Below are 25,487 nucleotides of genomic sequence, written 5' to 3'. Positions count from 1 at the left end.
TTAATTGTCATTTAGAAAGGCACGGATTAATCAAGGACAGTCAGCATGGATTTGTTACGGGAAGGTCATGTCTGACTAACTTGATTGAATTTTTTGAGGAGGTAACAAGGAGGGTCGATGAGGGTAGCACATTTGATGTAGAAGCAAAGGGTAATGGTCACGGATGTTTTTGAGACTGGATGGCTGTTTCCAGTGGGGTTCCGCAGGGCTCAGTACTAGATACCTTGCTTTTCGTGGTATATATCAATGATTTAGACTTAAATGTAGGGGGCATGATTAAGAGGTTTGCATGAACAGAGAGACCTGGGGGTATATGTGCACAAATCGTTGAAGGTGGCAGGGCAGGTTGACAAAGCGGTTAAAAAGCATATGGGATCCTGGGCTTCATAAATAGAGGCATAGAGTACAAAAGCAAGGAAGTTATGATGAACCTTTATAAAACACTGGTCCGACCTCAACTGGAATATTGTGTCCAATTCTGGGCACCGTACTTTAGGAAGGATGTGAAGGCCTTAGAGAGGGTGCAAAAAAGATTTACAAGAATGGTTCCAGGGATGAAGGACTTCAGTTACGTGGATAGACTGGAGAAGCTGGGGTTGTTCTCCTTAGAGCAGAGAAGGTTGAGAGGAGATTTGATAGAGGCGTTCAAAATCATGAGGGGTCTAGACAGAGTAGATAGAGAGTAACTGTTCCCATTGGCAGAAGGGTCGAGAACCAGAGGACACAGGTTTAAGGTGATTGGCAGAAGAACCAAAGGTGACATGAGGAAAAACGTTTTTATGCAGCGAGTGGTTAGGATCTGGAATGCACTGCCTGAAAAGGTGGTGGCAGCAGATTCAATCGTGGCTTTCAAAAGGGAATTGGAAAAATATTTGCAGGGCTACGGGGAAAGCAGGGGAATAGGACTAGCTGAAGTGCTCGTGCAGAGAGCCGGCACAGGCTCGATGGGCCGAATGTCCTCCTTCTGTGCTGTAACCATTCTATGATTCTATGATATAAAAAGGATTAAAGGGGAGTTGAGAATTTTTTTCACCCAGAGAGTTGTGAGGGTCTGGACCTCACTGCCTGAAAGGGTGGTAGAGGCAGAAACTCTCTCTGCATTTAAAAAGTACTTGGATATGCACCTGAAGTGTCATAACCTACAAGGCTACGGACCAAGAGCTGGAAAGTAGGATTAGGCAGGATAGCTCTTTTTAGGCCATGCAGACACGATGGGCCGAATGGCCTCCTTTTGTGCCGGCAATTTCTATGATACAATTCTCTGAATGGGGATTGTGGCCAATTGGTCACCATTCCCAGTTATGATATCACTTCACAATGCCACACTGGGAAAAGTTCCATACAATTTTTTTGTTCCTAGCTTGTTTTAAATATAAATCATGGTACCATAAAAATCCTTTTTGTTTATATATTTATAAAATATTTAGCACTTTGTGATAAATTCAAAATGTTGTGGCACCAGCCCAGTACTACTTCTGATTACCTCGGAAGTCAATGAGAATGAATTAGAATTTAAGTGGTATCCAAAACAATTTGTACTCGTTAGTGAGTGCTATGATTGTTTCCTACAGATGTGAAATAGAGGCCACTTTGGAAAGACTAAAAAAACTTGAACGAGATCTGAGCACAAAAGAACAGGAGTTGAAGGAACGAGAAAGGCGTTTGAAAATGTGGGAGCAAAAGCTGCTGGAACAGTCCAGTGCTCCAGTAAGTGTTCATAGTTATGTACTGCTTTATCGTTAAGATTTTACATAATCTAACTGTGATTTTTAATGCTACGACTATTATTCATATTTTACTGTGGTAAAAAAAATCACTTTATAAGCACCTAAAACATCAAATAAATTATAACTCTTCATTTGTTCTCCTGCATGTAAGATGGGTAATTTACTTTACCAGCAAATATGGGATAAAGTTTTTAGATCCTCTGCCCTTTAAAGAGCATATTGACATCCTAACTATGCAATCCTTCTGCTTCCTGTGCTTTAAAGTGCTACCATTTTAATTTCCAGTTTCTCTTCTTTCTGTATCATTTGTGATGTGGTATTCCTGCAAGTGAGAGAAAATTAATTTGTGTCCGTATTCAACCACTGGCTACAGCATTTGGTAAAATATTTTTAGCTTTATGCAGTTGAAAATGCCCAACTACAAAGTCTTAGTTTCAAAATTTGTATACATTCCAGGAAAATCTTCCATATCACAGACTGTCATAAATAGCAACAGCACTGTCTTAGCGCATATTGTTTCTCCAACATTTTCCAGGGAAGATCATATTAAATGCAAGGGAGACTGCCTTAACCACCATCATAACTTACGGAGTTCCCTCATAAAAGCTACTACTTTAGGAAACAATGAAACCAAAGGTACTACACGCACATGCAAGCGATGCGAACAAATGGCCCAAGTCTGTTTACACATATCCGCATTTTGTTACGTAATTCATATAATCAATATATGTGTTCATCAAAAAAATCCAAAAGAAAATAGGAAAGATTCCTTTGATTACAGTAAATGCAAACTTACTAAGTTAGCTTCTGCTGGAAGGAAACAACTGAAAAAAATGTCCGGGGCACAGGAAGGGAAAGTGATGTGCTGTTAAAGGGCCACTTCTCATGAAAAATCTCCCAATAAAATTGGCTGGCTGGTAGTATTACCCATACTACATGGAGGAGAACATTATTGGAAGATTAAGAACTGTGTGTATGGTGAGTAACCACAAAATAGAAAAGCATGTCAATTTTGTGTTTTTTCTAAATATTCTCCAATGCTGATATTTAAACTTTTTTGCTTTTGTGTTCATCTGTGGTCTTTCTCCTCTTTTTACTTAGCCTTTCTTACCTATTACTGCAAAGTTTTCTGAAGAGTCTTTCTATGAGTCTAAGACAGAGGAGTCAAACAGTACAGAGATGTCATGTCAGATCACAGCTACCAGTAACGGGGAGGTAGATGGCATGAACGAAAGTCTGCAGGAAATGATGAAAGGTTTTGGCAATATCCTGTCTATGAACCTAGCAGGACCTGTCATGCAGTCTGGGATTCAGATAAATATGCAAGCCAAACAGAATTCCTCCAAATCTACCTGTGTCAGAAAGGGGAAAAAAATCAATATGACGATGGATTTTGGTCACTGGTCACATGATAGTGATTAAATCTAAGCATATAGAGCTTTTGAAAGTTATTAAAGCAACAAAAAGTATTAAACTAGTGAATTGTTTGTTCATTTTCCAAAACAATTCTAAGCTGTACACAAAGTTTTTAATATTTCCAGACTAGTGCCTTATTTATGCTGTGAGCTTTCAGTGTTTTTCTAAGCAGAATTTGTATGCATGGCAAAGATTGAAGCATTGTTACTTCCTTAGCATATCAACTTAAACACTGAAGAGCTGCAACCATTTATGAAAAGACTGTTCTAAAATTTGAAAGTTGAAAGATAATTGTAAGTAAAGTATTTCAACGTTGAGTTTTCAATACTAAAAATAATTTTTTATAACAGATCTGAAACCTATTTATACAACATTTGAGAATATTAACATTATTAAAGGCTGTTTTGATGTGGACTGCTTTTCTGTGTTGAGTGTTACCTATTTTCTATTTCTTTTTCAATAAACTCGATATAGTAGCTTATTTACTGTTGTCTGAGTTCTCTTTCCTTCTGGGTTCTAATTTTGAAAAAAAAATGGTGTATGTCTCCCTTCCAATACTGTTTATACTACTTTCACTTCTGTTTAGTGTTCCCATGCTTTTAATCTACCCCTGCTTTACAGTGGATGCCTAGTTACAGATTCTCCTCTAACAAGAGTTTAGTCACCTTCCTAGCTCAGCTCGTGGGAGGTGTCTCCGCATTCTACCACTGCTGAGTAAATCGGTATCTAGAACGCCAAATGGTTAATAGATGGAGTTTCAACCATTGTTGAGACCCATTCTCTGAACTATAATGTAAAGCAAGCATCTTAGCTGTTCTGGTATGGAGGACTCGGTAATTCTTTCACATTTAATTTTGTGTCTGAACACTAATTGAGTGCAAAGGTTTGCTGGTATTATTCATTTGGGATATTATCCATTGCCTGCATATTCCTAGCAATTGAATGCCAAATGCACAACGATCTAATTACTGCTATTTTGATCACCATGTTTTAATATATATTTGTGGAAAGCTGCTATCCTGGTCTAGTGCTGGGAATTAACTGAGATAATCAGAGCTTACTTTATATTTACAGCAAGTAACCAAGAAATGAATATTAGTGCCAATCAGTGGTATAAGATAGAAACGCAATGATCCACAAGCCTAATTTTAATTGGATCCAATTACAGCTTAACTTGTCTTTAAGGGAAACTAACCCCAAAGGGTTAAGTTGGATATTTCATTACATTCACTTTTTTTTTACTTCCTTTGGTTTCTCTGGTGTTACTTATTCCTGTGGTCAGAGCACTCTATAATTGCTAATGTCAGCCCTAGAGTGAGTGGAAATGTCATTGAAGCCAAGCTTTATGCTGTAAGAAGAAATCCTCTGTGCAATCATACTACTTGTGATTTTAAGAGAAAGTTAAGCCACATTGACCTTGGAGCCTTAAAATAAGCAATTAGAGTGTTCTGACCATAACAGTAAGAAGCTACAGAGAGTATCATAGGGGAATAAAAATGAGTAATGTGAACACTGGCTTCTCTACTTCGTCATTCATAGATCATTGATTGATCTCTGCATATGTGGTTCATCAAAACGTCTAACCAGATTTTATCTCTTAATATTTTTAATTTACTTTTTAGAATATTGGGGCATTTAAATTAACTGAAGAAAAATTGGGTTGGTTCTATTTTCAGACATGGACTACAACCTGCCCAAAGTTCTGATATTTGCTATGTCCAGGCAATTCAGTATCCCTAGGTGCAGACTCAGGAAAATCACTCCTATTATGTCTTGTTACAAATGTAAAACTACAGCAGTGTATTTAAAGAAAGTTAACTGCTAATTATTGTGGTCCAATTTAAATCCAGCAGAAATGGAAATTAGAAGATCTGTAATAAACGGATAAAGATATGAATTGTCTGATCCAGAAATCATTAATGCAGTTGTTTTATTAATTGCATTAAGTGCCAGTTTACTTAGCAGAGTAGTGATTAGTGGAAAATGAATCTGACTCTGTTTTTGGGAAAAAAATGTTATTTTTTACAAAACAAATCTTACTGTACTCAGGTCTGCTATAGATTATTTACACAGTATTACACACATGACCTTATCTTATACTATAGCAGTTAACCATTCCAGCAATAGATACTCCCTTATTATAAAGTTCCACCTCATATTCTTAATTTGCTGTACGTAAAAATACTAGGAGAATACTGAATTCAAAGAAGTGCTTTTTGTGTTCCAATCGGTATCGAAAAAATACACCAAAGCACAGCTATGAACAAGTAAATATTTTATGCTGATCGGTTGTAATTGGTGTCTTCTCTTGTTAGTCAATAATTTCTTGATTTAGAAATAATATTGGGTTGTACCAAACATTTCAAGAAAAAAAACATTGCATTTATATAGCGCCTTTAACGTAGTAAAATGTCCCACGGCACTTCTATTTGATAGTGAGATAATATTGACAGCTTAAAATTATAACTTTTTCTCTGCATTACACAGTGTTTAATGAGCAAAATAAAATGTAAAGAACTCTGACTTTGTTACCTTAGTATTAAAGAAATTGCATAGTAAATCTGGACCACATGTATTATTGGTCAGCAGAATACTTGATAGATGTGAGTGCCACCTACTGGATTTAACACATTTATCACAAGTGCATGGAAAAAATCAATTTCTCTATACTTTGCTCTAAATTCACTATAGCTCCCACAGTAGCTAAAACCATTACCTGATGTAACACTAACCTATTCAGCCCAGAACACCCCATGTTCAATTCCTGGTCTTTGCTGAATTAGTTTTTCCAGTTGGGTGGTCCAATTGGGCTCAGTGTCCCTTGGTTAGAGAAAGGGAAAATCAACCAGGGATCCTGCTCCTAACTGCTAACCAGTGGCACAAAAACTTCTTGCATCTATATAGCACATTTAATGTAGTAAAACGTCCCAAGGCGCTTCACAGGAGAGCAATCAGGCAAAAATTGGAACTGAGCCAAAGAAGGAGATACTAGGATAGGTGACTAAAAGCTTGGTCAAAAAGGTAGGTTTTAAGGAGCATCTTAAAGGAGAAGAGAGAGGCAGAGAGGTTTAGGGAGGGAAGTCCAGAGGTTAGGGCCAAGACACGATCGTCAATGGTGAGGCAAAGGAAGTGGGGGAAAGCAGAGTTCTCTTGCTTTTGTAGAGCTGGAGGAGGTTACCGAAATAAGGAGGAGCAATAGAGATAGGGAGAGCCCCTGACTATCTGGGTTCACACATGAAGAATGGCCAGTTATGCGAAGAACTGGATGACTACTGTCAATCATGGATCTGTAGCACAACATGAATCAATGACTTTAGGAGAGAAAGATAGGAAAAAATTTAATTTTATCCTTCACTAACTTGTTTGTTCCCACTTAATGTAATGTCCCGGATTTTGTGGTGGTAATGATGGTACAACTGTCAGCGTCGCCATCATTACCGCTCTAAAACTGGCCATAACTTCAGGATTTAGTGCATGCGCAGATAAACGTGGAAATCCTGAAGTTGCAGTCAGTCATTCCCTGCTCTGCCACAGTCGGCAATCACTGAAATCACTTGAAGTGACAGAAACGTCCCCTTTTCCGCTCTAATAGTGCTGTTAAAAACCCCATAAATTGAGCCTTGTTCAGTGAGGTGTAACTAGGTTTTTAATGGCGTTCTGAGTAATAACTATTGCTGAACAACAGTTCTGGCCTTGAAAAACTAATTTTATATTTGTGGAATGTCAAATTTTTCCATTATGATAAAAATTACTAGATTTCTAAAATAATTTAAACATTATTTTTTAAAAGTTTGTTTATGATAGTCCAGCTTCTACCGTAACAACATGTGTATGTCCCAATCTTTAAATTTAAAAATGAATGTTAAAAGCTGCTTTTTATTTCCTGGTTTGCTGTCTGAAAACTCTTCAATGTGATTGGCTACTTAGACAGCTTGATGACATCACTGCTGCTGTATGCTGGAGATCCCCTTTTGACAGCGGTACAATCAGATTAGGGTTGAGAAAGCTGAAGTTTTCGCCACAGAGATCACGAGATCTTTGTGGGCAGCTTTCTTCGAGGTCAGCGGCCATCGCTTCACCGCTGACTGAAAATTCCGGGCCAATATTTTTAGAGAATGGATGGATAGAAGTGGTTACTGCAATTATTTTCAAAATATTTTGCCTTTCAGTTTTGGGAATATTTTTAATAAAGTTGTTAAGTGTGTTTTCACACACTCGTTCAGTGTAGTTTTCCATCAGTGGTTGCAGTGGGTGATAGTACGTTTTGTTCGGTAATAGCTTTATTATTACTGCTACCATTCGTTTCCGGATTCCCTTCCCTGTTTTCAGGCAGCTACCACCTGGGTGAAGACTAGGGGACAGTATTTTCACCAGCAGGAGAAGTTTGTTGTTGCTACTGGCTAATCACATGTTTGTTTTTGCACTGCTGAATATGATGAAGCCAGGTAAAAGTTAACCTCATCTCTGCTGACGAACTCTGTTGCCTGAGTTGCTGCAGTTTATTGTTGCATGCTAGATTCTACCCTCATCAGTACAGTCCTTTAGCTATGGATTGCAAAGAAAGATCATTTAAATTTTATTGTTGGGGAGGAGGAAGAATACTTATTATCCTTACCCAACTGCTGCCTGCTGGAGTTTTCTCAGAAACTTATCAAATCAAATGATCACTGCTGTGCACAAAGTCGGTTCAGCAGATGTTAATTTCTTTATTCAACCTAAGCAGAAATTTGGATTTTGCAAGTAATTCTCAGGCAAAACAGGTGGCATATCCATTGTCATTTCCTGGAAAAATGTTACACATTATGTGCTGTATCAATATTGCCAGTATATCGAGTATTTCTAACCTTTCAATGTCTTAATTTCCCAAAAATACAAAGCATTCCATTCCCTGTGCAAGTTTCAGTGTATCCTCTTTAGTTTGCTTCTTTAACTTTCAGTATTTCTATATCTTTTAAATTAAATAGTGTACTTGAGCCAAGTTTAAAGACAAATCTTGATGAATTAACAAGTGATACGTTAAAGAGAAAATGCTGCATGTATTTACATATCTGGTGTTAGGTATTTTACATAAGGTAAAATGTTATTATTCTCCATGGTGAGCTGAAAATTAATTTACCATATGAAGCACTGTGACTGAAACAGTTTTTGTCTTTTATTGAAAACAATCACTATATTATAATAGTACAAGACTTCTGTACTTTGTGGCACTCACCAGTACAATATGATCATCACACATTCCCTTGTCCTTTGTTAGAACCTCACACCATTCCTCCCGGGCGAGTGGGGAATCAACTCCTGCCAAAAAGAAGTTCGACAAGTGTGATTTAAAAAAAATACACACAGCAAAAACTCAACTGCCTTACTATTGATTTGTCACAGGGGTGTATTTAAAATTGAACTCAAATACCCTAACAAGGACGAAATTATTACCTCAAATACCTGGTCCAGAAAGACTAGGCCATGTGATGTTTTGCTTTTACCTGCCCTGCTTTCAGCCTCATAAACTGAAGACCACCAATTGTAGATTCTTCATAACTCTCATTCTCAAACCATTCCACAATTAAGTGCAAAATAATTCTCACCAAAATATCTGAAACATTTCAAAGGAATAAGTCAAATTGTATAAAGTCCCTGCTTGGTGAGAAGATGGGTTAGACAGTAGCACACAAGTGAGGCTGGCCTGTGTAAGTCACTTTCAGTTTTGTCTTGCGTGAGTTAGGAGGCCAGTCTCAGTTGTGTATTAAGGTGGGCATTCTTCCTGGTTCTCTCCTGCTGACTATGTAACTGTTGATTTATCAAGGATTAGGTCAAATTACCAAAGTGCCATACTGATTGTATTTGTTAAAATCTGCTGTTAAACTTTTTTTTACAGACCTTGAATGTGGTAATGAATCATTTTAACAGTACTGTGCATTCAAAACTGATATACTCTCAAATATTAATAAAATAACTAGTTGATGAAACTAGTTCAGACCAGTTTCTAAATATTAGCAGTATCAGAATCTCTGAATATGATTTTTTTGGTATAGTCTTTTTCCACATCATAATTTATTCTAAAAAGTAATTCTTCTGTTATGGAGAAAAATTGTCATGCTAGAAATTGCTAAATTACTTATTTAACTGTAGTGCCAGTGTCTGCAATTGGTGTATGGAATTGCTATTATATTTCATTAAAATTAAAATGATTTTGTTATATTTTCCTTAATCCAAAGCTACAGACAAATATAGCAAAATAACCTAAACATGTCACCGTGCTGGGAAGCACAATAAATGACAAATGGATATCATGGGTTTAAAATATAAAACCTGCAAATGTTTAACGGTAGTGCAGTGCATGAAGAATATATCACTGAATAACGTATACTATGATGAACTAGTAATAAAATGTGATACTATACGAGACATAAAAAGTCTAGACCTGAATTTGCAGACAGCGGCAAAGCTAAGGAGTACGTCGCCAACATCGCAAGTAAATCCGCACCTACCTCGTGCAATCCTCCCTGCGAGAACTTCCTTTAAAATGCTGCAGAGTTCCACGCAGCGTACTCCCCACGGAGCCTAGGGGTGCACCGTTGTGCGTATGCAAACCTGGGATCGTGGGGCGGTGGTTCTTTTACTTCCTGGTTCTTGGCCTATAAGCTACAGTTGAGCCCTTAAGTGTGAAGTGACAAGAAGAGAGGAGAATGGAAATGAAACCTTCACAAATACATTTATGACAGTAAAACAAGGTTAGCAATAAGAAGCAAATATCAAAAAGTTGTCGATCTAGTGAAAAAATGGAACGTTAGGGTAAAAGATAATGGGAAGAAGAAACATTTATAGCCATTTCAAGTTGCAATTGCTGTAAGAGAAACATAACCAATCTCAAGAACTTAAATATCATGGCTTATGACATGTTTTAAGCTTTTCACATTTCACTCCTTTAACAACAGGAATTTGACTCATTTTACAATTATTTACCACCTTGAGATGGGCTCGATTATCATTTGGTCTCCACTAAAGATCAATGAAACTGAGACAATTTGGAAAGACATCATTAACAATTGTATTCCACATTTAAATAAGTTTTGCGTGTCTTTGTTATCGATGTCTATTACTGGCGAAAATGTGAAAACGTAGGTGAGCCAATATGCAAAACCCTTGCCATTTTTGGCATTTTACAAATTAAAATTAAATGGAACATATTCTGCAGAAAAATATGAAGACATGACTCTTACTAAATGCTAAAACTGTTGACTAATTTTGTTGGAAGATTTGTAATGTTCACTACATGTAGCAAAATCATAAATGCACTTATAAATGCATTTATGATTTTGCTGTATAGGACAAATCTTCCCCTTTGTTATTACAAGCCTCAGCACTGTGTACTCTGCTGTTACAAATCGTTGACAAGAACTTTTGTTATTACAATTTTCTCATCCAGTCCCCTTATGTTATGCAACAGGCTTCCTGTGCCTGTTTGCACAAGACTTAAAAACTGAAAGTGTAATTTCTTTGGAGTAGCTGGGCAATTAGCCCAGCTTTCCGCCAGTATGTTGATTCCTATCAGGAGGTAAAAGACACAGCAAAGCCTCTGTGTAGTTGTAACTTGATAGATCGCAAATTTGAGATTTAGCGTGTGCAATCCCGAACTTGCAGTCAGTTTCAAAGGCGGTATGATGGCGTACTTTGACAGTTCGCCATCATACCGATCGCAAATACAGGGCCAAAGTTTTTTTTTAAATGCTAGTGTTACAATGAAAGATAGATCCTTGCCCCAGATGGTTTATTGATGCTATCTAGCCAAAAAATCTAAATGCATGTTTTTTGAATGAAACCTATTATTCTGATGTTAACAGAAATTTAAATGACTATCATTTCTAAGTAATGCAATCAGGCCTCTATGGAGGTAAAAGCACTGTAAAATGAAAATCTAGTTAGAATTTTCTATTTCTATTCATAAGTATTGTGTAACTTTGCTATTTGGAAAATATTGTTAAAACTTAACTATCTGAGTTGGCCTGGTACCTCTTTTAATGTAGCATTAGATCCACGTCTGGGATCCAAGTTAGAATACCAGTACTGACTGAAATTCAAACCCAGCTACCTCTAATGCGCGCAGTTACCCAGTCTTCAGCTCAGCTCTGGGGATTGTCTCTCTATGTCAGACCATTCTACTTCAAGAGGTTAAAAGAATCATGTTGACCTGTCAGGATCTAAAATGCGTTTCTCTTATTGACCAATAAAAAGCAATGTTGAAAACAACCATGAGGAATTTCATACCTAAACAGTGCCACCCAGTTAAAAGAGGACGGTGTGGAATTGAGAGAGCTGAAACTGGAGAAACTACAATGATGATAAAAAGCGGCAGTATTCTTCATTAGAATGTTTTACAGAATAGTCACCAACTGTGTTACTGAAGAAAACATATATGTCATGAAATTCCATCTACATGGCTAAATTTAAATTTCAAACTGCTGTAGTGATTTTACTCAGTGTATGTAGAAAATCGAAATATGCCTCTCAATTACACTGCAGGAACCTGACTTATACTCTTAAGGTAAACACACTGGGGTGGTGGGGAAGATACATCCAAGGTATGACAGCAAGCATTGATTTGTTTGAGATCTCAGCACAATATCTCGTGCGTCTACATAGATGTTCTTTTTTAACAAGGTTTTTCTGGCAGATAATAATCAGAGATAACTTTTAAAATAATATATATGGAACACAACAGCTTTAACAAAGATATTAGATAGACATCCTTTAATGTTCCATAAAGTGCCATTTAAAATGATTTCCCTGATGTTGTTTAACCTGTAATTCCTCATTTGTAGCCACTTTATCTGTTCCAACGTGATCACATTGTAATGTTTATACTTTACTTTTGTTATGCAGTTGCTGCCATCCTTAGATATATATTCTTGGACAGAGGAGGATGTGGTAAGCATATGATTCTCTCTTTAAAATTAAAACTCTGAACTTAGATACAATATAACAGTTAAATTTAATAATAAAAGACAAACAATATAATTAGTAAGGAATATAAGTTCTGCATTTATCACAAATGAGATAAAGTATTATTTTTGGCAAGGCTCATATATAAAAAATGGTCACTTGGGGGAGGTGCTGGAGGGCTGCTGCAGCCTATGGACTGTGCAACAGCACAAGATACCATCTTGGGAAGAAGAGAGAATTGGATAAAGCATCACAGTATTTGTCATTTAGACAGGGTTAGTAATGATTCAGCAACACAAATGTAGACTGACATCTGTAAAAAGCAATGACTGCATTTGAGCCACTTTAACCAAACTTTTTTTTTAGATACAGCTTCATAAAAGTATCACATGTTTCGGTTTTAGTGTGAATTAGCATTTATATCTAATGGGGGAGAAATTGGGTGAGTAGCGCCACCTGTTAGCGCCTAAAGAGGCAGGCAGTGGCTGTAGCGCCACTGGCTGCGCCTCCCGCGATATTCAGGAGGGGCGCTAATGGTGGCATTAGCCTGTTGCGCTGCGCCGCCACCGATGACGTCATCGGTGTGCGCAGCGCCCCGTTCGCGATATTTGGTAGCAAACACCGCAGTTGCGCCGTTCGCTACCCGCGCCCGGTTCACGGGGCCTTACTGTGCCGGCAGCGGCGCAAGTTAAGGTGGAGGTGCGGGGCGGCCGCTTTTTCGGCGGCCGCCTGCCAGCACCTCCGTCCCCGGCCTCCTAACCCCCTCCCCCCCCCCCCCCGCGGCATTGCCGGCTGTTTCCCGAGAGCCCGGCACTTCTCCTTGGTGCCGGGCTCATTTGCCGGCACTCGCGAGCGGGGATCGCGCTGTTGCAGGCACCTCCCCCTTAACAGTGGGAGGAAGGCCTGCAGTACCGCAGCGTGCCGTGCTGCAGCGTGTGGCGCTGCGGCACGTTGCGCTGCAATAATCAGTTTCAGCGCCCTAAGAGGGACGCGGAGCGCCTCGAGCCTCGCCCCGTCTCCCTCGAGGGGCACTGAAACTGAATTTCTGGCGATCGGTATTGCTCCGATCGCTGCGCTAAATCCTGCGCTCAGGCGACTTTTGCGCCACAACCCAATTTTTAGGCCAATGTCTCTAAACCTTACAATGAATATTTTCTTTCCCTCATTAATGTGAGATTTTTCATTGGCATTAGCAATTGAAAATACATTTGTATTTCTGATCACAGTACTTTGGAGATACAGGACAGAAGTATATAAAATTAGATATTGGCCTAGAAATTCACTATGGCCCCGCCAGCTGGCTAGCGCCCAAAAGTTAGCGCTGGGCGGGAAGCCTACAGCGATCGTCAGATATTCATTGTTAGCGCCCCAATTCGGAAGCGGGCGCTATACCAGGGTGTGCCCGCCTCCGCTTGGTGCGCTGACACTGAATATCAGCGCTCTTGGCGCCGCTGCGCCAGGCGCTGCGCAGCGGCAGGCTGCGGTACTGCAGGCCTCCTCCTTCTCTTAAGGGGGAGCTGCCTGCAACGGGGAGATCGCCGCTGGATAGTGCCGGCAAATGAGCCCGGCACCACGGAGAAGTGCCGGGCTCGCGGAAAGCAGCCGGCAATGCTGCGGCGGGGGGGGGGGCGGCGGTGGAGGAGGCCGGGGAAGGAGGTGCGGGCAGGCGGCCGCCGCAAAAGCGGCCGGCCGCACCTTCCGCTTTAAAGCGCCCCACTAAGGCAGCAGGACGGCCCCGTTTTCGGGTCGCTGTTTGCGGCCGCTTCGGAGGAGGCGGCCGCAACTAAATATGGGGATCGGCGCGGTTTCGGGGCGGAACCGGGGCACTGCGCACACCGATGACGTCATCGGTGCCGGCGCAGCGCTAACGGCTACCGCCGCCAATACCGCTGCGCTGAATATCTGCGCAAACTCATTTTTGGCGCAAAATCACCCTTTAGGCGTTAACTGGGCGCAAAGCTGGCAGCGCCTTAATGGATTTCTAGGCCATTGTCTTTTGTCCTGTCCTATATTCTAATCCTGTTCTTTTTATTTCTTTTGTGCAGTACTTTTGGATACAACAAATGTTAGATAAAGGTAATACAGATTGCTATCACTTTGAATTACTTACTGGATTCTCTGTTACTTTTGCAGATAATATCTATTTTTGTAATTTTCTGATCATAGGTGGCACAGATTGTTGCATGAAAGGTTATGCTGAACTGTTTAAGAATCATCATATCACCGGGCGAAGGTTACTTTTGCTAGCAGAACAAGATATGAAAGACATAGGAATACAATCCAAAGGACATATCATTCATTTAAAGGTATGAAAATAAGAAAGCTCGGATGTTATTATATAAGTATAGCAAACAAAAAACTGTAAAGGGTCAGTTTGGTAGCTTGATCTGTAGACATTTTAATTTAAGTTGATGAATATTTGCGCTCACCAAGGTGAGGGCTGCTGGGGAATAGAAGGCTTTCCCCCTTTGTTAACACTAAGTACTCCAGTATTTTCTGGGGTTTTTCCACACTTCCAGCATTCACCATTTGTCTTTTAATCTTTTCTTCTGATCAATTCAGTTTATTTTATAATTTCTCAAAAATGTTCTGCAAATACTCCATTCCTACGTGGAATGTTATGCTGTTCCGTGAAAACAGTGAATGTTGGTGTTTCAGTTTCTGGCTTTACCCCTGTTTGCTTACTGCAAAAAAAATGCTTTGTTCTCAACAGGGGAGGGGGTGGAATAGACTCCCAAATATCTGTTAGGACAAAATCCATTGTGATTTGAAATTCAAAGGAAATGTATTTATACCAAGATGCATAGTGAATGAAACGTATTGCTACAAGTATATATGCATTATCTGACTGAATGGCAGAATAGGCTCGAGGGGCTGAATGGCCTACTCCTGTTCCTATGTATCATTAGACTTAAAAATAAAATTACTAAAATAGTATTAAAAAATGGATATTCATTTCTAAAGGATAAGCCACTTCAGTAGTCAGAAACTCAATTGTTTGAGCTACATCTAAAATATTTTCTAGAAAATTGATGTGTTGACTGTTAACATGGAGGTGGAAGTTGTTGACAAGATGGAAGAAATTACCTGTTGTTAACAAACCCATCTGTGCTCTTTTTCAGGCTGAAATTGAAAAACTGACCCTTGACTACTTGAATCTATTTCACTTTCCTCCCTTAATCAAGGTAGGCAAAGAAAAGTATTGTTATTTTCAACCACCCCACATACCAATGTATTTTTAGAGGCCTTACTAATTTCTTGCTTGGAGCTTTGTTGGTCTTGATGCATTCTGGATCATTTGTGATTCATTTCCTTCTATTTATCTACTTTGAAAATAATATAGACCTGCTTTTTAAATATTAATGAGCAAATGTCAGATGCAGAAGATTTGTAGAAACCTTATCACAACATGTATACCATAGATCCGTTAAGCACCTGCTGATAACCTATAAATATATTTTGAATTATTAGTTCCAAACTGTGAAGATTTTTATATTTTGTACAGTCATGTTGATTACTTGATCATGTGGGTCAGACCTATAAGAGAATACACAGCTACTGTCTATAGTTTAAAATTTGTATAGCACCCAATGAACCTGACCACAAACCAGCAAGCAATGAAATAAGCTGATTATGCTGCTCTGTGGTATAAAATTATAGACTACAACTGGCAGCCATGCAATGTCTTTTTAGCATGGTTCATTTTTTTCCCTGTATCAGCTGTCCCTGACTCAGTCATGGTATACGATATTTATAGCATTGGTCCACTGATCAGATGGAAATCATATTTAAGCTAATAGCTTCCTGGAAGAATACTTTGGGCCAAAAATTGCAGTTGGCGGCGTACCTCCGGAGTACGGCACCGACCTGCAAAAAGAATACGCACCTACCTGATGGCGGCCTTCGTGCGTAAACTTATGCTCTGACGCCGTGAGTAGGAGGGCAGGGTAATGGCCCACGGATCCCAGGGACACAGCCTGTGCGGAAGCGTATCTGGGATCACGTGAGCCTGGTCCTCCAATCAGAAAACAGATCGTCTTTCATTCATTTAAATGACTACATTACATCATTACTACAGCCTTTAAAATACATACAGATTTAGCTTTTATCGTGGGAATCCAATTCATTGCTCATAATTCCCACTTCTAAATACTGTGCGATAGCAAAATACTGCAGATGCTGGAAATCCGAAATAACAGCTGGAAAAACTCAGCAGGCCAGGCAAGGTCCGTGGCGAGAGAAATAGAGTCAATGTTTCAGGTCGAAACCCTTTGTCAGAACTGAAGAAACACAGGAAATGAAACAGATTAAAAGGCCAGTTTGGGGGCTGGGAAATGGGGATGAAAGAACAAAAGAGAAGTGAAGAGACATTAAGAGGTATTCAAAACAAGACGAGATGGTGATAGGACTAGTAAAGAGACAAAAGACGGCTCTAGATTAGGTGTGAAATGCGCTGGCAGAATGAGAGACAGCTGCCACGTGGGAGAGAAAAAAAGGGGGGAAGGGTACAAAACACAGGTGTGGATAAAAAATATATATATAAATGTAATAGGGGCCAAGGTTATGATCTGAAATTGTTGAACTCGATATTGAGTCCAGAAGGCTGTAAAGTGCCTAATCGGAAGATGAGGTGCTGTTCCTCGAGCTTACGCTGGGTTTCCGTGCAACAATGCAAGAGCCCGAGTACGGTGAGGTCTGAGTGGGAATGGAGCGGTGAATTAAAATGACAGGCGACCGGAAGCTCGGGGTCACCCTTACGGACTGAACGGAGGTGTTCTGCAAAGCGGTCACCCAATCTGCGTTTGGTCTCCCCAATGTAGAGGAGACCACATCGTGAGCAGCGAATACAGTATACTAGATTGCAAGAAGTACAAGTAAATCGCTGTTTCACCTGGAAGGTGTGTTTGGGGCCCTGGACAGTGGGAAGGGGGGAGGTATAAGGGCAGGTGTTGCATCTCCTGCGCTTGCACGGGAAGGTGCAAGGGGAAGGGGTGTTGGGGGTGATAGCGGAGTGGACTAGGGTATCTCGGAGGGAGCGGTCCCTACGGAATGCTGAAAGGGGAGGGGAAGATGCGTTTGGTGGTGGGATCACGTTGGAGGTGGCGGAAATGGCGGAGGATGATCCGTTGAATGTGGAGGCTGGTGGGGTGAAAGGTGAGGACAAGGGGAACCCTATCGTGGTTCCGGGAGGGAGGGGCAGGGGTGAGGGCAGAAGTGCGGGAGATAGAACGGACACGGCCGAGGGCCGTGTCAACCACGGTAGAGGGGAATCCTCAGTTGAGGAAAAAGGAAGACATGTCGGAAGCACTGGTGTGCAAGGTGGCGGAGACGGAGAAACTGGGAGAATGGAATAGAGTCCTTACAGGAGGCGGGGTGGGAGGAAGTGTAGTCCAGGTAGCTGTGGGAGTCTAAGGGCTTGTAGTGAATGTTGGTCAATAACCTATCCCCAGAGATGGTGACGGAGAAGTCGAGGAAGGGAAGGGACGAGTCGGAGATGGGCCATGTGAAGGTGAGGGAAGGGTGGAAATTGGAGGCAAAGTGAATGAAATTGTCTAGTTCAGGGCGAGAGCAGGAAACGGCACCGACACAGTCATCAATGTACCGGAAAAAGAGGTGAGGGAGGGGACCCGAGTAGGACTCGGGCGACTGTCTGTGTGGAGTTTGCACATTCTCCCCGTGTTTGCGTGGGTTTTCTCCGGGTGCTCCGGTTTCCTCCCACAGTCCAAAGATGTGCGGGTTAGGTTGATTGGCTATGATAAATTGACCCTTAGTGTTAGGGGGATTAAATACGTGGGGTTACAGGGATAGGGTGGGATATGTGTCGGTGCAGGCTCGATGGGCCGAAATGGCCTCTATCTGCACTGTGGGGTTTCTGTGTGAAAAAAAAAGTGTGTTCCACATAGCCCATGAAAAGGCAGGCATAGCTAGGACCCATGCGGGTACCCATAGCAACACCTTTGATTTGGAGGAAATGAGTGGAATCAAAGGAGAAGTTGTTCAATGTGAGAACAAGTTCAGCCAGGCGGAGGAGGGTGGTGGTGGATGGGGACTGGTTGGGCTTCTGTTCAAGGAAGAAGCGGAGCACCCTCAGGCCATCCTGGTGGGGGATTGAGGTGTAGAGGGATTGTACGTCCATGGTGAAAAGGATGCGGTTGGGGCCAGGAAACTGTTAAAGTGGCGGAGGGCGTCAGAAGAGTCGCGGATGTAGGTGGGAAGAGACTGGACAAGGTGAGAAAAGATAGAGTCGAGATAGGATGAGATAAGTTCCGTGGGGCAAGAACAGGTTGAAACAATGGGTCTACCAGGGCAGTCCTGTTTGTGGATCTTGGGAAGGAGGTAGAAGCCGGCTGTGCGGGGTTGGGGAACTATGAGGTTGGTGGCCGCGGGGGGAAAGATCCCCAGAGGAGAAGAGGTCAGTGACAGTCTTGGAAACGGTGGTTTGATGTTCGGTAGTGGGGTCATGGTCCAGGTGGAGGTAGGAGGAGGTGTCAGAGAGTTGGCATTCAGCTTCCGCTAGCTAGAGGTCGGTTCGCCAAACAACAACAGCACCACCCTTGTCAGCAGGTTTAATGACAATGTCGGGGTTGGATCTGAGAGAATGGAGTGCTGCAAGTTCAGAGGGAGGTAGGTTGGAGTGAGTGAGGGGAGCAGTGAAATGGAGACGGCCGATGTCACGGCAGCAGTTAGCAATGAAAAGATCTAGAGAGGGTAAGAGGCCAGGGGAAGGGTCCAGGTAGAACGAGAATTCTGAAAGCGGGCGAAAGGGTCAGCCGTGCGGGGGGAAGACTCCTGGCCAGAGAAGTGGGCACGGAGACGAAGGTGGCGAAAAAAGAGCTCAACATCGTGCCGAGCTCAAAATTCATTGAGGTGGGGGCGTAAGGGGATGAAGCTCAGGCCTTTGCTGAGGACTGACCGTTCAGGGTCAGAGAGGGGAAGGTCAGAGGGGATAGTGAAAACGCGGCAGGGGGTGAGATTGGGAGAAGGGGGGTCAGGGGAAAGTGAAGGGGAAGAAGGTTCCGGAGGGGCGTTGGTGTTCAAGAGTTGATGAAGCTTGCGATCCTTAGCATCGGAAAGGAGGGAAAAAAGTTTTTTGTTGAAGCGTCGGATGAGTCGAAGGATGAAATGGAACTGTGGATCCGGACAGCTTTGAGATAGAGTGCGTCGGTGCTGCTGAAGAGAGAGGTCGAGAGTGTTCATGAGGCGCCGCATGGCGTTGAGCGTGGATCTCAAGATGCAGAGAGCAGTAGTTCGAGGAAAGATGAATATCTTGGAGATATTTGTAATCCTGGATGGATCCAAAACACGAAGGGTGGAAGTTCAGTTGGAATCCACGTGGAATGAGTCGGAACCAGAGACAGTTGCTGAGGAAAATGATGTGGCTGTGAAACCGAGTCTTGGCAGATACCTGATCAAACACGAGAAGGGAAACTGAAAGCAATGAAGATGAACAAGGTTGAAGAGCCAAACGGAGATCCCGTCGAACAGAAGAGCAGAACTTCTTCAAGGTCTCGTCTCGTTTTGAATACCTGTTAATGTCTCATCACTTCTCTTTTGTTCTTTCATCCCCATTTCCCAGCCCCCAAACTGGCCTTTTAATCTTTCATTTCCTGTGTTTTTTCAGTCCTGACGAAGGGTTTCGACCTGAAACGTTAACTCTGTTTCTCTCTCCACGGATGTTGCCTGGCCTGCTGAGTTTTTCCAGCACTTTCTGTTGTTATTCTAAATACTGTGCACTGTGCAGAAAGTTATGAAATGTAAATGTTATTTTAAAAAACCTGCAGCTTTAACATACGCTATGATTGCTTCTCATTAAAACTTTTAATGATCCTGGACGTCATTTAATTAGGAAAAAAGGCATTTTTTTCCATTTCGGGCATCCCCTTATGCTGTGGAAACAGGCCCTGCACCTGTTTCCACCAGCCATAAAATTTCCGTATGTAATTGCTGGGCAGTTGGTGGGCAAATAGCCCAACTCTGTGCCAGTGATTAGGTTTTCGGTGGTGGAGCAGATGGCCTGTCAACACGTACATTGACAAACCGCATGTTTGGGATTTAGCACATGTGCAAGTGCATGCGGAAATCCCGAACTTGCGGTGGATTTCAAAGGTGGTATGACGGTGTACTCTGAGAGTACGCCGCCATATCCACCGCAAAATCCAGGCCTTTAAGTTTGGTGTGTTTTATATTTGGTGTGCAATCCTTGGTCATAAGAACGTAAGAATTAGGAGCAGGAGTAGGCCATACGGCTCCTCGAACCTGCTCCGCCATTCAGTAAGATCATGGCTGAGCTTCGACCTCAACTCCACTTTCCCTGCCCGATCCCCATATCCCTTGATTCCTCTAGAGTCCAAAAATCTACCTATCTCAGCCTTGAATATACTCAACAATTGAGCATCCACAGCCCTCTGAGTGAAGAAATTCCTTTCACCTCAGTCTTAAAAGGCCCTCCCCTTATCTTGACACTATGCCCCTAGTTCTAGACTCTCCAGCCAGGGGAAACAATCAGCATCTATCCTGTCAATCCCCCTCAGAATCTTATATGTTACAATGAGATTACCTTTCATTCTTCTAAACTCCAGAGAGTATAGGCCCATTCTACTCAATCTCTCCTCATAGGACAACCCTCTTATCCCAGGAATCAATCTAGTGAACCTTCATTGTACCGCCTCTAAGGCAAGTATATCCTTCCTTAGATAAGGAGACCAAAACTGTGCACAGTACTCCAGGTGAGGTCTCACCAGAGCCCTGTACAATTGTAGCAAGACTTCCTTACTCTTATACTCCAACGCTCTAGCAATAAAGGCCAACATACCATTTGCCTTCCTAATTGCTTGCTGTACCTGTATGCTAACTCTCTCTAGGACACCTAAATCTCTCTGAACACCAACATTTAATAGTTTCTCACCATTTAAAAAATATTCTGTTTTCCTATTCTTCGTACCAAAGTGAATAACCTCAAATTTCCCCACATTATACTCCATCTGCCACCTTATTGCTCACTTACTTAACCTGTCTATATCCTTTTGCAGGCTCTCTGTGTCCTCCTCACAGCTTACTTTCCCACCTAGCTTTGTATCGTCAGCAAACTTGGATACATTGCGCTCGGTCCCTTCATCTAAGTCATTAATATAGATTGTAAATAACTGAGGCCCAAGCACTGCTCCTTGTGGCACCCTAGTTATAGCCTGCCAATCTGAAAATGACTCATTTATCCCTATTCTCTGTTTTCTGTCCATTAACCAATCCTCTATCCATGCTAATACATTACCCCCAACCCCATGAGCCTTTATCTTGCATAACAGCCTTTTATGTGGCACCTTATCGAATGCCTTTTGAAAATCCAAATATACTACATCCACAAGTTCCCCTTTATCCTGCTAGTTACATCCTCAAAAAACCCTAATAAATTTGTCAAACACGATTTCTCTTTCATAAAACCATGTTGACTCTGTCTAATCATATTATGATTTTCCAAGTACCTTGTTACCACTGGGCACTACCACTATCAGCTGGGCCTTGAAATGACTGTGGCAGAGTTGGGTGGCCAGTGATGCTCTGCGTCAGATACCAAATGGTGATAGTGAAGCTTGGAGATATTATGCCCTCAGATTTCCTTTCCTTCCTGTGAGGACTTGCCTAGTTTCTGCTCAGTACCTCTCCACAGCAGCTCAGATCAGATTGGGGTCACAGTCAAATGAGGATTAAATCAGCAGTCCCCATTACTACGGTGTTAGAGTTGAGAACCTGAAAGGATGAGATACAATGGGTGTAGGGGGTTTTGGTTTGGGGTTTGTGTCTGGTCAGTCAGTCGTGTGTCTGAGCTGCTCCAGCCCCGTGCGGTTCGAATCGCTTCCCCTTTGGTTCTGACCACCGGACTTATTTACGAGTAGCGATATAGACAAACGAGACCAGTGGTTCGGTGCAAAGAAAACCAATGTTTATTAAAATAGAGAAACAATTACTATACAGAGAAAATCACTATGGATGCAGCACAATTACAGTTAACGGGGGAGGAGAAACAGACACATCGAGGGAAAATGACTAAAATTACACTTTAGCAATTCCCCTTAACTCCCACCCTTTACACCTATCTAGATTATTTTGTGATGGGCCAGAAAATTGATGCTCACCAGTCTAGGATGTTGAAACGCCTGCTCCGTGCCCTGTTGCCTGCCGATGTCTTAGGTTTTCACCGCCCAAAGCAGAGATACCCCAGTAATTTAAACGTAACTGCGGGTATTCTACTTCCCTGGACAGGCTCTTTGTCGACGATCCTCTTGCTGGGTTGATGGTAAGGCAGGGCACCGGAGGCGGGGCGGGAGAGAGAGAGAGAGATGGCCTCCCGAGGGACTAGTTATACCCTTCCCAGTAGCCCTTATCTCCCGCCAGATCAGCTCATTTCTTTTGTCTAATCTGGACGTATTGAAACTCATACAAAAGGTACCAATCTGGGTCCATCGACCTGGATGGCCGGTAATCGGTTTTACTGATCTCATCAGTGTTCCCCTTTGTCCAACTGGTTTCGTGATGGGGCCATTCCAGCCTGAATGCCCCGTTGATTGTTTTGAAGTATTTAGGTAAACAATGTTGACGTTCTCTAAACGAAGGCCTGAATGCAGCTGAGCTTGTCCCACTACATATTCAATAGGCCCTGTCTGCTCTTGATTGTTTGTGCAAACAACCTTGATGGCTTTTAATCAGAGGCCCGAATGCCACTGGGTTTGCTTCTAATGCATAAATGCAGAAGGCCTGTCTGCATTCAAGTTCTGGAAAGTTCCTTCTCACAGTCATCAGAATACAAGCTGTCAGTCCAAACTGAAACTTACAGGCTTTGGCCATGAGGCTGACCACAGCCATCTTGTTGTACCCTGGATTTTAAACTCAGTCCAACCAGGGTTTCTTTAATAAACCAAAAGTAAATCCTCGGGGGAGACATGAAAATTGCGAATCCTTTCATGGGTTTAAAGTTAAAGCCAGTCTCATGATGATGTAGTGCACTCGTACTGCAATGTACTTCACTCATTCCTAGACAAAGACTTCAATGTTTGATAATTGTCAGCTGCCCCTGACTCAGCAGGTTTATCCATTCAGTAACTGGACTGTGGAGACCAGAAAGGTTCAGATTTGATCCCCAAACTATACTGAGAAGTTGACTTCAGGTGGAATGGCAATTGGCTTGTTACACTTGGCCTCAGTACCTCTCGGTTCACGGGGGCGGGGGGGGGGTCATTTTAAATGATTAGAAAATCATGGGCAGTGTATTGCTCAGATTTCTGATGTACACTCCCATCAGGTGAGGGCATTAAGTTGGAAAATTACCCCTAGAGAATCTATTGACAAAAAACAAGACTATTATAAACAGAGAAGTGGCATTAAGATGTTAAGTGCAAATTAGAGCTCAGCAATTGAGAGATGCAAAGCAAAATAAATCTTGTTCATTCTCAAGAGCTGTTATTCTCAGAGGTGTTTGTGGTCTCCAAAGACTCGGCTTACCAGATGTGTTAATAGATTGCTGTTTAATATGTTATGCCATATTTATTATTTGAATGGTAAATTAATTAAATGCATCCAATGTCAGTTTTCCTGCCAGTTCATGAAACTGCCCCAAGAATACCAGAACATGTTTTATATGCTGGTAGGTGAAAGAACAAAAGCTTGCCACTGTTCATCCTGCACATTAGTACCTTATTTCTTGTATAGAGACCAGCTGGAAAAACTTGGAACAAAATCGAGTTAAAAATTTGATGCAAAATTTGCAAAGGAGTAAACTTAATTAATGAACAATTTATTCACCTTATTTTTTTATTTGACATTTCTTCAGCTAGTCTTTGTGCAACAGCCAACAAAAAGAGGCAGCTGTGGTACAGGGGTTGAGAGTTTTTGGGGTGTACAGGTCTTGGGTGTGTAACTTATTTACTGACCAAGACACTGAATTGATCCAAGTCTTAGACCAAGGTCTGATGTGGGGCTGAGTCGATTTAGAATTTGGAAGGGTTATTTTCCAATACAGACACCTGAATCAGCCAAATTAATATACAAGTCTGTCAGTTGAACTTCTTGAAATTTTAAGTTTTCAAAATTAAAATATTTAGCAAGATTCAATAGTTACAGTCTCCTGCTCCAACTCGTTCTTCCCTAGGACTTCAGAACTATAGACCTCTAACCTCTCTCAGTCCTTTCTTCCCCCTACCGCCTTCAAGATTTTAAAACCAATGATTTACACCACCTATTCACTACTTTCTGACTTATCTTCCCTCCTTTTTTCAGCCCTGGGGGCACTTGCTACTTGCCTCTTCGCCTCGCTTTCTTTAAAACAGAAACAAGATTCCTGCCTCACTTTCTCTAATAGTTTCAGCGCTTCAGGTGTTGTTCTTTGTAGATTTCTTTACCAGTACTGCTTTACACTAGAGTAATATATACCCTCTGCTGTGCTATAGTTAGAAATACTTTGTTAGACAAGCCAAATGTAAAGTAATGAATATTTTCTTTGAAGGGAGATGATTCTGAGGAAGAAGATATCGGAGAAAAAAAAATAGTGAATCTGGATCTGCTTTTCGGTTATCATTTAAAACCAGGGAAAGGATCTCAGGTAAATCGTTTCCGAATGCCTTTTATGCTGCTGTGCATTGGCATGTATATTAGCTGTGCATAATGTGTCAGTTCTAGAAACATTTGTTGGGGTTTTGACCTTAATAGTTCCATTCATTGAGAATCTACTGCAGAGACTTTACTCCCAGCAAAAAGTTAGTAGTTGCTGGATTTCCCCATTCAAAAACCTTACCACAACAGCCTTGTTAGGGGAGATTTTCTGCCATTGGTGCAATTGATTCTTCTGTGCTGCATTGCTGGAGCAAAACTAGCCAGCAGCACAGCAAGCTGACTACCCCCAATTTTCCACTGTCAGTTGATTTGAACAATTATTCGTAGTTGCTTTTGCACTTTTGGCCTTGGAAACAAGCCTAATGTGGGAAATGGAAAATCTGTCCGGCAAGTCCAAATTAAAAGGGTGTCTGCACTTAAAGGTAAGTGGCTGCATATAGGGATGAATATCGTCTCTGCATTTATTTCTTCAAAATTGACTTTAGATGTTTATCAGCCTTAGCTAAGACTGGCACAGGCGAGAAGTGTAAGGTATAAATGATGTGAAAGGAAACCCAATGTGGAGGCACAAAGCAGATTCTTTGGGCAAATAATGGAGTTTTACAGCACCCGACCACTGCTTGGATGGCCAAGTAAACTTGCAGCTGCATGAGGTGGGAGCAAGGAGTGTTGCCCCATTTGGAACCTCAGGTCAACGGTGCATCATTCCTGGCAGAAGGCGGTAACCAGACTGAATGCTGTGTACACTACCTGTAGGATCTGACAACAGATACAAAGGATAACAGCAAACTTAAAGGAATCTGGCAA

The 25,487-nt window shown here is 41.7% G+C and overlaps 1 protein-coding gene across 5 annotated transcripts in view; it reads left to right on the top strand.

Moving 5' to 3' along the window:
- The window catches only part of LOC147120361 (mitogen-activated protein kinase kinase kinase 20-like), a 120,519-nt gene that overhangs the window by 59,053 nt on the left and 35,979 nt on the right, over positions 1 to 25,487 (top strand). For 4 of the 5 annotated variants that reach the window (XM_085986174.1, XM_085986176.1, XM_085986177.1 and 1 more), the window contains exons 11-12: positions 1,572 to 1,707; positions 2,829 to 3,624. In XM_085986174.1, the coding sequence (XP_085842300.1) occupies positions 1,572 to 1,707; positions 2,829 to 3,149 (457 nt within the window). In that variant the 3' untranslated portion in view covers positions 3,150 to 3,624. Of the gene's footprint in view, positions 1 to 1,571; positions 1,708 to 2,828; positions 3,625 to 12,020; positions 12,066 to 14,125; positions 14,157 to 14,246; positions 14,387 to 15,202; positions 15,266 to 24,573; positions 24,670 to 25,487 lie in introns of those variants that run through there. The other variant, XM_085986178.1, reaches the window with a different exon arrangement.

The sequence above is a fragment of the Somniosus microcephalus genome, chromosome 4 (assembly GCF_052327205.1).
Source record: "Somniosus microcephalus isolate GS21.2 chromosome 4, FLI_Smic_1.0, whole genome shotgun sequence".
Classification (NCBI taxonomy): Eukaryota; Metazoa; Chordata; class Chondrichthyes; order Squaliformes; family Somniosidae; genus Somniosus; species Somniosus microcephalus.
This window is presented reverse-complemented; position numbering and strand designations above follow the sequence as displayed.